The 13,410-nt window shown below is 37.3% G+C and overlaps 1 protein-coding gene across 4 annotated transcripts in view; it reads left to right on the forward strand.

The window, feature by feature from the left end:
- The window catches only part of NT5C3A (5'-nucleotidase, cytosolic IIIA), a 30,259-nt gene that overhangs the window by 14,740 nt on the left and 2,109 nt on the right, over positions 1 to 13,410 (forward strand). For all 4 annotated transcript variants that reach the window (XM_063129878.1, XM_063129855.1, XM_063129871.1 and 1 more), the window contains 7 exons: positions 4,236 to 4,334; positions 5,473 to 5,542; positions 6,160 to 6,206; positions 7,103 to 7,188; positions 8,561 to 8,650; positions 10,775 to 10,937; positions 11,303 to 11,503. In XM_063129878.1, the coding sequence (XP_062985948.1) occupies positions 4,236 to 4,334; positions 5,473 to 5,542; positions 6,160 to 6,206; positions 7,103 to 7,188; positions 8,561 to 8,650; positions 10,775 to 10,937; positions 11,303 to 11,503 (756 nt within the window). The remainder of the gene's footprint in view (positions 1 to 4,235; positions 4,335 to 5,472; positions 5,543 to 6,159; positions 6,207 to 7,102; positions 7,189 to 8,560; positions 8,651 to 10,774; positions 10,938 to 11,302; positions 11,504 to 13,410) is intronic.

Genomic DNA, 13,410 nt, shown 5'->3' on the forward strand with positions numbered 1-13,410 from the left:
AAGCATCTGCCTCATGCTGCGCTAGACCTTTGTTCCAGGGCTTTCTAGGTCTGCTACCAACTGATCCTTAACTGAAGATGCCACAGTGATCCAGTTTGCACATAACAATAAACCAGAATTCTTTAGAAATCTAGTTTATTGGGAACGTGGAAGCATGCTAGTGCACATTGGCCAAGTCCTTCCACTTGGCTCATTCTGCCAGCAATAGTGGCTAAAGAAATCAGGAAATCCTCACCTATGGACTGTTTGGTGTTACATCCATACCAAGATCCTGGGCTTGTTGCTATCTTAACTAATAATTATTGTCACCCCAAATAATTATTCCCAGAGTAGGGCTATATATTTTTTTGTTTCACATTTTTAATGATACGGTAATTTTATGTTACTACTATTCTTGATAGTTATTTCAGTTGTCATAGGCTGAAATGCAACTACATTTGCTATGTTTCATAGAGAACTAATTATTGACTGAACGTCTTAAAAAAATACTATAGCTCCATTTTGCAAAATTTGCTCAGTACTTGTACCTTAATAGATTATTTCAGTAATCTCTTGGTGGTGTGCTACAGAATATTTAATCCAATATTAATTTGAGTTTTATGATAACAGTGTCCAGGCCAGTTCATCTAAATCAGGGGTGGCAACTTGTGGCCATCCAGATGTTCTTGACTACAACTTCCGTGATCTTCCACCATTGGCTCTGTTGGCCAAGACTAATGGGAGTAAAAACTCTGGAGGGCTTCTTGTTACTTGGAATTGTTGTAGATCACAAGCTGAATATGAGCCAACGGTGTGATGTGGCTGCAAAAAAAGCAAATGCTATTTTGGGCTGTATTAATAGAAGTATAGCTTCCAAATCACATGAAGTACTGGTTCCCCTCTATTTGGCGCTGGATAGGCCTCATCTTGAGTATTGCGTCCAGTTCTGGGCACCACACTTCAAGAAGGATCCAGACAAGCTGGCAGGGGTTCAGAGAAGGGTAACAAGGATGATCAGGGTTCTGGAAACAAAGCCCTATGAGGAGAGACTGAAAGAACTGGGCATGTTTAGCCTGGAGAAGAGAAGATTGAGGGGAGACATGATATCACTCTTCAAATACTTGAAAGGTTGTCACACAGAAGATGGCCAGAATTTCTTTCCTATTATCTCAGAGTGCAGGACATGAAATAATGGGCTCAAGTTACAGGAAGCCAGATTCCGGCTGGACATCAGGAAAAACTTTCTGACTGTTAGAGCAGTACGACAATGGAATCAGTTACCTAGGGAGGTCGTGGGCTCTCCCACACTAGAGGCATTCAAGAGGCAGCTGGATAGTCATCTGTCAGGTATGCTTTAAGGTGGATTCCTACATTGAGCAGGGGGTTGGACTTGATGGCCTTATAGGCCCCTTCCAACTCTACTATTCTATGATTCTCCCTGAATGATGCTATTCTGTTCTATACACTTTGATGATATCTCAATTTCAATACTGCTGAACCTTGGTTTCTTGATCTTTTATGATATATCATACTTAGCATTTGAATGCTACCTGACATTATGACTTGCTGGATTTAGGTCCATTTAGGACAGAAGTGCAGAACCTCAGGCTCAGTGGCCAAATTCAATCTGGGATCCCAATCTGGCCTTCCACGGTTAGGTGGATAACTATCTAATCAGTTTGTAATAGGGTTATGCAAGGGTTGTTTACACTTTGGATAACCCAAGGTGGCTGGATTCGGGCGACAAGCCCTTTGGGGGCTGCATCTTCATAGTGGTGGCCAATTGCACCCGGCATGCACTGCAATTCAAAGTGAGCACAGCATGTCGTGCAAACTAACCTTTAAACTTGTTCAGTGGGACTTCTTCCAAGTAGACATTCTTTTGGGATTGGGTGTAAATATATTTTCCGCCTTATCAGACAATAGGAATATGTGGGTGCCTAATTGATAATTCTGTAAATCTCTTGAAAGAATATTTAACTTTATATGTATGACCAGTATATATTGGTCATGCATGGGACCAATATCCTACGACATGTGTAAGTGGGCTAGTGGATGTGAACTTCCCCACCTCTCCATGGCAACCATTTTGTCTCCTGAAAATGCTACAGAAAGGGTCGGTATGTGTGCTGCTGAATAGGGTAGGCTGTAATTCAGGGGGTTGAGAGGAAAAGGAGTCCATGAAAATTAGACAGAGGAACCTTCTCTCTGCACTACTGTTTACCCCATTCAACTGGGTCCTCTGACCTTCTGTGAAGTATTTTAAAGGGGTTGTCATGAGGAGAAGTGGGCAGTTGCTGTTTCCACAAGCCCTGTTGCATGTGCTAAATCTAGATCCATCTGGTTGTCAGAATTCCATAGCTTAACTTTTATGATAGTAAGTAACAAGATGCCGATGTTTTACATGAAGAAATGGTCACTGTATTTTTGCTGAGGAGAGAAAATTATTGAGCGACAGAGAATATTCTTGGAAACACACATAGCATTGGAATGGTTAGTTGTGAAACACCTTCACTGTCAAAAAAAAAAAGTCTTTTACAGAAAATGTAGTGGAAGCAACAAAACAGAGCAGATTCTTAGTACATGGTAATTACAAGTTGGAACCATAAGCATCCTTTCTTTCTAAAACATATTTTCTGCATTAAAGAAAAATCTCCTACAGAAAGAACAAGCACTTTCTATGCTAAAATTTGTATTGGGACTAGGCATTTCCTTGTAGCTTGCTACCCCAACCCCCACAACTTCCAATTCTTTTGCTTTTTACATTTACTACCGAGGTTATTTTCATAATCAGTTTCCATAAACAAATACTAGTCTTCCATTTAATTTTTACTTACTTTCTGACAAACTCTACCATTTTTTAAAAAATCTGAAAAAGAGAATAATGGCGTAAACTTGCATGAAATGTGAATAATAGCTGTAAGCCTCTCTAACGTATTTGTGTCAACAGGTTTTTTTTTTTTTTTTGGTGGGGGGGTCTATTAAATACTAATACATGCATATCACAGGTGGGTTTTTCCTCAACAAATTTCATGTGTCATTCAGATTTTCAAAAAGCATATAGACTTTTCATCAACTAGATAAGTAGATTTTAGATTATTTTCCTTTAATAAAACTCAGTCATGGTCCTCCGAGAGAATTTTTGTGTCCAATAATCAGCTTCAGTATGGGTTTGTTACTGACAAGCAGCATAGCAGGAAGGGCATGCCTTGTTTATTTCACTGACAATACCTTCATAGCTATGTCCACAACACACATTTCCATATGTATAATCATAACTAGGCACATATTTAGGGCTCAGAGCCAGAAAGCTAATTTCATTATTGGAAAAGCAAGAAGCTTGTCATCCTTCCTGAAAGGATGTTGCCATGATGTCATTATAGTATTCCAGATGTTATCATACAGTAGGAATAATTCATCCCAAAGGAATGTTGATTCCCTAGATGACAGGACAGTAAACAATTAGGCAGCTGCTTTGTTCAAGCCGAACTGAATTAATCTTTGGGCCTGTGAATAATCCACACATGCCTGAACCCCTTGAAATAATACAGTCCTAGCAAAATCTGTCTCCCAGATGAGTTGCTACTTTTGAGATGCTCTGGGGAGCCTTCTTGGTCCTTCCCATAAGCTTTGGGTTTTGAGTTCTGCATGTCCTTGCCTTCTGTAGTGTGCTCTACCTATGTTGCTGATCTGATTTCCCTCAAATCTTCCACATGTTCTGTCATGGAATCTGTAAGATTTATCCTTAAATGCCACACATCATCGAACAGCATAATTAGGAGAAAGGTGACTATACATACCAGTGCACTTTATCCTAATAAATCAAAGCGGAAACTTGATATACGTTCCATCTTATCAAAGCTTGTAGATATGTTTTAGGACCATCATTAAAATCAATGATAAGGCTTTGAGCAACTGTACAACACATCTATATACAATTTTCTATATACCAACATGGTAGCAGCAGTAACATTATGCTTCATATCCCCACCAGTTATAATTAAATTAGGAAGTAAAGACTTTTATAGAGGACTGTATCTTCAGAAAGATACATTTGTGTAGATGTTGGATTAATATATCCATCACTTTCCCCACTTGAAGGCACTGTTTTTTTCTTTTGGACTGTGGCTAAATCCCTTTTAAAAATATGTACATCCCTTCACACACCAGCTTTTACAGCACACTAACAATCACCAGTTCAACTTATGAAGTGCTCATTTTCATAAAATTAATATCCATCTCTTTACTTTTCCTAGATGCCAGAATTTCAGAAAAAAACTGTCCATATTAAGGATCCAGGAAGGGTGGAAGAAATTATCTGTGGCCTCATCAAGGGAGGAGCTGCCAAACTTCAGGTGAAGAGCAACACATATTTGTAGAGATGAGATAATCATACAAAAATACGTTATTGGTTAGCAAAGTAAAAATCTGAAGATGTAAGAAAGGATATAAACATTTATTAATTTTCTAGAGTAGTGGTATTTATTTAAATATTCTCAACTCACAAACAGTGCAACTCAGGTCTGTAATTTTATCCTTTTTAATGATAGTTTCTTAATTAATGACATTAGTGTAGCAATACTGGCTACGTTTATATTATGAGGAGGAGCCTGTTCAAACCTCAGGCCCTTCCCCTTCCTCCTTTGGTGTAGCAGCAAGGACGAGTTCAGAAGCGTTTGTTTCTGGTTTTGACCATAGTTTAACATTACGTCTGAGCCCTAAATTGTGGTTAATTTTAACTGTGGCTTATTAAAACAAAGCAACTGTATAAACAACAGTTTGAAGTTGGCTTGTTTTAGTAAATCATAGTTAATACTGACCTCAGTTTGTCCAGATTCAGACATAACATTAAGCCGCGATTAAGCAAAAATTAGCCAAAGTTTCAAAACATGGCCTCATGGCTGTTCCAGAGGAGGGGAGAGCACATGAGTCCAAAACTCACAGAATCTTATCCTCATGCATTTAATATTAAATGTGAATAAAGCAATTTAATATATATTACCTGCCCTAAAGCTGAGGATATGATTCATCTCCTAGTTGAGTGCCCAAGGTATGCGGAGTTGAGGAAACATTACCTTGAACCTTTAATTCCCAGGTTTAACTACATGTCATTGAAAGATGTAGTTCAAACACTTTTGGTTGGTACATCATTTAGGACTGCCAAGTTTGAACACTGGGCGATGGAGGTCCGGAAACTATTGATTGACTCAAACGATTAAACTCTAATAATGCAATATTATACGTTGGTTAACATTATAATTATAACCCGGATGATTTACACTCTTTTTTGTAGCACTTTTGCTGGCTAGTGGCAAGCTCGTGGCGGATAAGTTATTGTCTCATCTGTTTGCGAATGGCCCATGCAGCTAATATGCAATAAAGTTTATTGATTGATAATATATATTACACAAGCTTTCTCTTTTGTTTAAATTCTAGGTATTTAATCTAGTGTTTCACTTTAACATAATTCTTTTGTTCATCTACATTTTACAGATAATTACAGACTTTGATATGACATTAAGTAGATTTTCCCACAACGGCAAAAGATGCCCAACATGTCACAGTGAGTACTATTTACTGTTTATAGGAAACTTTAAATTTACCAAGATTTAGGCTGCAATCTTATGTCCTTTTCCCTGGAGGAAACCCCATTGAACTCAACAGGATTTTTTTTTTAATAGACATATATGGATTGTTTTGTTAATCAACTTCCTACAGTTATAAGTAGTTATTGGATTAGCAATAGAAGATAATAGTATGTGAGCCCAGGAAATTTCTCCTCCCTCCCTAGTAATCTTTGAAATGTTTGGCTTCCCTTGATATTTATTATTTGGCTCATGTTTAACATGTTACACTTTTGTTTACTCCTCCTCTCTGTTTCTGCACACTATGCTAACCAAGATTCATCTGCATGAGTTTAATGTATGGAAGGTCCTTATTTAGTGAAAGACCTTGAAGTTAATTATGTATGGAAGAAGATTGCATTCAAAAGGTCACTTAAATTGGCTTCCAAGTTTATAAATCTACACAACTCATGGATTGTAATTTTTAAATGGTTTCTCTTTAATTAACTTCTTCACCTATAGTGGTGTTAGTTGTTTTTAACAGAGGACAAGTTACAATATTGCATTCTTTGTTCTGCGCATCATTTTTTCTAATACGTTTCTGTACATTTTTCAGACATTATTGACAACTGCAAACTTATAACAGATGAATGTCGCAAAAAGGTAATCTTAAAACTGACAGTGTATTTATTTCCCCCTTTTTTATCATTTACTGCTGTTGTGAATTGTTGCAAATGTATTTTTCCTATTTCAGTGCCATTTGATCCCATTTTGTCGTGTATACCCTATATAGGTTTATATACCTGCCAGCTGAGGATAATACTTAATGCATCTGATGAAGTGTGTGCAAATCCATAAAAGCTTATGCCACAATTTGCATGTAACGACAGCAAATCCTCGGTTAATGAACCCACAATGTGCCGCAATGTATGCCTGGTTTATTCCATGGCTGGTAGGGGATCGTGAATTAAACAACCTATAGTGTCCAGGTTCAGACATCACATAGCAACCCCCAATTTGGAGTTAAATAGTCAAAAAGGCTACAGAATTAATTAACCCACAATTTGCCACAATTACATACAAACAGCCCCAAAAAGATTTTTATACCTTAAGATGCCACAAGACTCTTTGTTGTTGTGATATTGTTTTTTATTGTTTTATTTCTTATTATCGTTTAGTTTATTTGACCTTTGAGCTATAAAACCAAAGTCTTTAACTGAAAAATATATAATGTGGCAACAGTTATTTCCTAATGTTGACTTGAAAGTTTTAGCATGGGTCAGCAGGGGAGGCAGTCTTTCTCCATGTGCTGAGCAAAAGCCAGGAATCAGCTGTTCTATACATGAGGTATACAATGTACAAGGATTAAGGTAAAAAAATAGTCTAGATTACTTGATCAAAACAAAAAATGATTTATTTATAGTATTTATATACCACTTTTTAATAACAAATGCTGAAGTGGTGTACAATATTCGTTAAAAATAACAAAATTGAAATTGAATAAAACAATTGCTATAAGACTACAAAAGATACAGAATAACCAACTTTTTTCTTTCTAGTTATTACAACTGAAAGAAATATATTACGCCATTGAAATTGATCCTAGTCTTACAGTTGAAGAGAAATATCCTTACATGGTTGAGTGGTGAGTTTATGAAAGGTGACCGATTCTGTTTCCGTAAGGGTTAATATTACAACTAACATGTGCATATGAATTATTAAATGGATCTGGTTACTGAAGCACACTTTTGATTACTCTTCAGCTCAAATATATTTTACACTCAGAATTAAACATCTTTTCTTTTACATTACAAAAGCTGCCATTGACTCTGTTCTGGTAAATCAGTAAAAGTTGTTATGAGCACACAGTTATGCTCCAGAGACTTTTATCAAGGAGCTAAGGAGTTGACTGCAATGGATTGTCTGTGAGCTCTCTCATGCAGTAGAGTTTCCAAGTCCTGTCCTTTTGACAGCAGTTGCCAAAATTAAAAGCAGCTTTGAAAAACATCCGCCAATACTCTGCAATGAATCGCTGTTGTGGGAAGTGGGGAGGTAGAATTGTGCGTAGCTTAAAGGGGCTCTTTAGCAAGGTTTTAATGAGATGTAACATTGAACACTGGTTTAGTGTTATGAGATCCATCCTCAATTAACTTTGGAGGTTAACACCCCTCCAGCACAGACATGGAGGAGAAGATTGAAAGCGTTTGCTTCTGTTTTAGACTAACTGCAGTTTAATATGTTGTCTGAACCCTAAATTGTGATTATTCTTAACTAATGGTTAGCTGAAATAAGTCAGCTTCATAAACTGTGATTTAAAGTCTGTTTCAACTAACTGTAGCTGATTAATCACAGCTTGTAGAAGTTCAGACAACACTTAATCTAAAATGGAAGTGAAAGCTTCCAAATTCCTTTTGTGTGGCTGCACTGGAGGAGTAATGGTGAACATGGAAACCCAAAGATTGTTACAGCTTGTTCTCATAACACTAAACAAGAGGTTGTCAATGCAGCACCTGCGGACATACTAACACTCTCCAAGTGTGCCTGCAAGATTCCACTCAACCACAAACCCTTCCTCTTCACCACCATCGCTTTTCCTCATCTGCTTTCTACCTTTTCTAGCCACTTTTCCTCTCCTGCCACTGTGACGATTCCTTGCCACCGCTGTGCCCTTTCCTTTCTGCTGCAGCCTTTCACCACTGCCTTTTCTTCCCACATAAGCAGTTGATTGAAGTAGCATTAAGGAATATATCTTAAAAAGTGCACACCTAGCACTTAGGGTGTTATGCAAGACATTTAACTGTATATGTTCAAGAGTGGGCTGGGAAATTATTTTGCCTTGTATTTGTCCATTTTATATAAGTATCTGCTGTACCTGCAGTGCCTATAAAAATTAAACTACCCACCAAAGATTCAGAAATTTCTATGAATGTATTCCTTTTTCAGTGAGAGAATGAGTTTCTAGCATACTAAAACATAAATAAAGTATAAGCTTTCCTTATTTTCATTTTTAATCTTAGGTACAATAAATCACATGCTTTACTTATTGAACAAGGATTGCAAAAGGACAAACTTGCTGAAATTGTGAGGGAATCTGATGTTTTGCTGAAGTAAGTAAGCATCTAGTATTCTATTTTCTGTGGTTTCATATATACTGAATAATGATATCAGAATTTAGTATAGAAAAAGTTTTTCTGAGAATTTCAGAATGGAAAGGTGAAGTAAATGTCACACGCTCATTTGTGCTCCACTGAGGGACCATTCCTACATTCTTGGAGTAGTGAGTAAACTGCTTCCATATGATAGCTTTTCATGCTGTACCTATAACTCATGAACCCAAGAATCCACATGCAATGGACTGATAATATGGCTATTGGGCGGTATAGAAATGCAGTAAATAAATACTTACATCATTACAGTCAGCTGCGTTGAATCACATCTTATACTACAATGGTAACATAACAATCAGCCTTAATTTTAAAATTGGCTGATTATAGCTTTGTGTATATTACATAAGTTACATAAGTACAATTAGAAGATAATTTAGTAGTGTTTGTGAATATTTCTGATTTCCACCCTCCATTAAGTATTTATCTTTAGGAAACTTGAGTTCTTTTGACTCCTAGTGAGGCTTTGGCTGCATTTGGATGTAATGCTAAACGTGAGTTCCCCCGTGTGCCTGCAGACACCGCTCTTGGCACCCACCGGGCTTTCTGCCCCCTCCCAAATTTAATTTTATTTCTTAACATTTTTATAATTATTATTGAACTGGGAGGGTGCCATGCTGCAAAGCAAAGTGGTGCCTTCCAGCACCGTCTTTATTTGGCTTTAACAGAACGGCTTGGGACCTGAGTAAGGATCTTGGAGGAAACTGTCTGGGGAGTGAGGCTCACTGACCTTTAGTCAGCTCACCACCACCACACACACATCAGCTTGTTTTCCCGCATCAAGCCAGACCAGTTTGCAGATTTCCAGGTTTTTTAAATTATTTGCATGAAGCACATTGTAGTTGAAATTTGTGCAGATTGCTTTTTAGACAACCTCCCCACCCCCCCAAATAAGTGCCTGGATTTTGGGAACACGTCTCTGCCTTGGGTCACAAATGCAAGCTGAGTTGGGGGCACTGCGGGAATCCATCAGGCTTAAAAATGGCCAGATTTCCTGGTCACAGACATCCCTAGACTTGAGTCCCCGTCTTTTCTTGTACTTAGCTTCTTGGGCAAGTTACTTTTCTTTTAGTCTCACCAGTTTGCCTTCTGTGAGATGAGTGTTTTGTGACCATCATAATAGCCATTCTATGAATGAGCAAGGCATTTTGGGAGAGTGCCCATGACATTCTCCCAAACTTTAAAAACCCTAAACTGTGGTTCACTTTAACTGTGGCTTGTTGAAACAAGCCAGCTTCATAAGCCATGGTTTGAATTTGGCTTGTTACGATGAATCATAGTTAAGATTAACCATAGTTTTTGGGTGTCCTGACAAGTCAAAACTTCTGAAGTCTTTGGAGGAGGGGGAAGCACTCGTGCCTGAGGTTCACTGTGCTTATTTTTGTAGCTCTAAACTTACTGCAATACTTTTTATAGAAATAAAAATGTGGTAAGCGATTTGATTTTTAATCTGGAGGTTTAAAAAGATAGATTTACCCTTTCCTTGTACTACTTGAGCAAGATGTTTATGTTCTCCCTCTTCTGTTCCCTCACTGCCCATGCAGAGCTACTAAGCTGAAGTGACAAGCATTCGACATGCAACCCTACTGTACTTTTTGACAAGAGTGGGATATGTAGCCCTGTCCTAAGGCTGAGGAATAGGAAAGCAAATGTTGCACAAGCAAGTTAAATGTGTATTTTCCTATCCTCTCTTATCTGCTTCACCTTTGTTCTTTCAGAAGCAGATTTTGCCTCAAGTTGCTTACATAGGCACCAAAGTAACTGAGTTTCTATAGAAATAGAAGGCAAAATAGGATAATTCACCTACAAGTTTGTGAAGTAATTGATTTTCCTGGGAAAAGCTTGAAGGAAATGTTCTTTAAAAGATAACATCTTTGAGAAAGCATTTTAAAACGTTAAAATTATAGCTATATAAACTACAGATTAAATAAATATTTTTGAACCAACATGTTGTATATTTTATAAATATTGGCAAGGAGGGGTTTCAATTCATATTTTAGCAATGAAAAAAATGGAACACTGTCAGATTTCAGTTTGTTTTTTAAAGAAGATAATCCTGTTTTGCAGAGAAGGATATGAAAATTTCTTCGATAAACTCCATGAACATAATATCCCTGTATTCATATTTTCTGCTGGGATTGGAGATATCTTAGAAGAGGTCATTCATCAAGCAGGCGTCTACCATCCCAATGTCAAAGTAGTTTCCAACTTCATGGATTTTGATGACAATGTAGGTATAACAGTGTCAACAATCTGTTAGTTCAGTGCAACAGCATACTGTATAATGGGTTTCTTAAGGAAGGGAATTCAAGGAGTTTTCAACCCAAATAGAAAAATGGGATATAATTTCCTTTTTTAAAGTAAATAAATCTGGCATTAGTTAAGATTCGATGAGGCAAATACTGTTCCTAGAATGTAAAATAATAATAAATGAATCATCATTTATGTTTCCAGTAAATAATGCATTGTTCTTACTGTGATAAATTGCATTTAATTGGAGTAGGTTGAAAATATAAAGCCTCATAGAAATATTCTAAAGACTGTTTGTTAATTTGCTTGCAAAGCTCTGAAACTAACTTTTGTCATGGTTAACAGGGCATACTAAAAGGATTTAAAGGGGAACTCATTCATGTTTACAACAAACATGATGGTGCCTTGAAGAATACAGAATACTTTAAACAGTTAAAGGACAACAGCAACATCATATTGCTTGGAGACTCTCAAGGAGATTTAACTATGGCAGATGGAGTTGCAAATGTTGAGCATATCCTTAAGATTGGGTATCTCAATGATAAAGTAAGTCTGTCTTATTGATAAGGGTAAGGTCCACAATATTGTAAAATATTAAAAATTCGCTACAGTTCATCTTAATACATTTTAGGGTTCTCTTACGGATTTTATGTTCATTCATTTTTTTTTCCCTCATTCATAACATGTTCAAGGGTAGAAGCTTAAACCTCTGTTGCCTGTCCTGACTACACACTGGTTTTCTTGTTTTAGTTTATCCTGAGTGTTAAACCATTTTCTCATCTAATATGTGCAGCATTCAAGATCATTAGTACATTACAGCCTTTGTGAATACCTTAGTAATCCAATTTGACAAAGGAATGAAATGTACGGCAGATGGAAAATATTTTGAATGGAATGGCTTTGTTTAAATTACTCCATTATTTTGTGGGGTGCTGATTTCTTTTCCTGAAAAAGTACCCCATCCATCAGGAATGCTTAGAATAAAAAGTGGGTGTTGAACAGTCCAAATAGACTTTTTTTTTAACTTGACCACCACTCAGGGATCCCAGTTCTTGAAACTAAATTAATGGTGCACTATCAAAACTTAAGTTGATTGCAAGCTAGATATTGTGAGGTACAAAATTTTGTAATTCTAATGCAGCATTCTGTTTACTGCAAAATACCCCCAGATACTAACGAGTTACGGTTTTCCTCAAAGACTAAAATTGCCAAGGCCAAGAATATGTGAATATTAGACAAGTTAGTACAACATGAACAAACTGCAGCAGGCCTCACACTCATGCTCCCCTCCTCCCTCCTTTGACACAGCCAGAAGTTTGAAAGCTTTTCCTTCCATATTTGGTTCATTGTTAATTTCAGCAATACAATTTGAAGCCATAGTTAAAGAAACTGGCACGTTTAAACCAATCATAGATAAAATTAAGCACAGTTCTAAGTCAAAATGGCACAGCAGGCTGTAGTTAATGAAAAGGGAAAGTTTCCAAACTTATTTATTTATTTTATTTGCAATATTTATATACTGCTCCCCATTCAAAATTTTGGAGCGGTGTACAAGATAAAATAAAATAAAAACAGAATAAAACACATTAAAATAGATTTTAAAAAGAAGCAAGATGCAAAGTGAACCGTGGCTGGTCATCAAGGGAAGGGTTCCTGGAAAAACTTTTTCAGGAGGCACCAATAGGAATATAAAGTTGGCACCTGCCTGACCTCCAGAGGCAGGGAATTCCCTGGTGGACACCAATTGGATAGGTCTATGTGGAACCGCTTCTCTTCCTTCACTATCTGGGAGGAGAAGGAAGGGGAGAACTCACAAGTCTGAGGCTCACTGCAGCTAGTTTCTGCATTAATGTCACGCTAAACCACAGTTTAGGCATGGGGTAGAATCTAATTAAAGTCTTAGAGTAGACCCATTGAAATGAATGGGACTTCAGTTAGTCGTGACTAACTTAAGCCCCATTCATTTCATTGTGTCTTCAGGTAGTCATGACTAACTTAAGTCCCATTCATTTCAATGGGTCTACTCTCAAGTAGGAATTTCATTAGATTCTACCCATGATAGTATAAACTAAAGTAGGGGTGGGCAACACACGGATGCACTCTCTCTGGCCTTAAGTACGGCCCACGATGCCCCTGCAAAATTTCCGGAAGCAAATTGCTACAAAATTTCCGGAACCATGCGGGTGGTCTAAGATTTCACTTGGAAGCTTTGTTTAAAGCTAAATTTAGCGTTTTTAGGCCACCATTGTGTTTTACAACTGAAATTCAGTGGCAAACCACCAATTGTTTTGTTGCTGATGCTGTCAACAAAATTCAACAGCAGGGGTGCGACCTCTGGGGTGTGTGAACGAAATTGGTCCTGGAGAGCCCAATGTTGCCCAACCCTAATCCAACGCTACAAATTACAGTGTATTGGAGTTACTTGTTAGCTCTATTACTTCTTTTATAACACA

The sequence above is a fragment of the Elgaria multicarinata genome, chromosome 1 (genome assembly GCF_023053635.1).
Source record: "Elgaria multicarinata webbii isolate HBS135686 ecotype San Diego chromosome 1, rElgMul1.1.pri, whole genome shotgun sequence".
Classification (NCBI taxonomy): domain Eukaryota; kingdom Metazoa; phylum Chordata; class Lepidosauria; order Squamata; family Anguidae; genus Elgaria; species Elgaria multicarinata.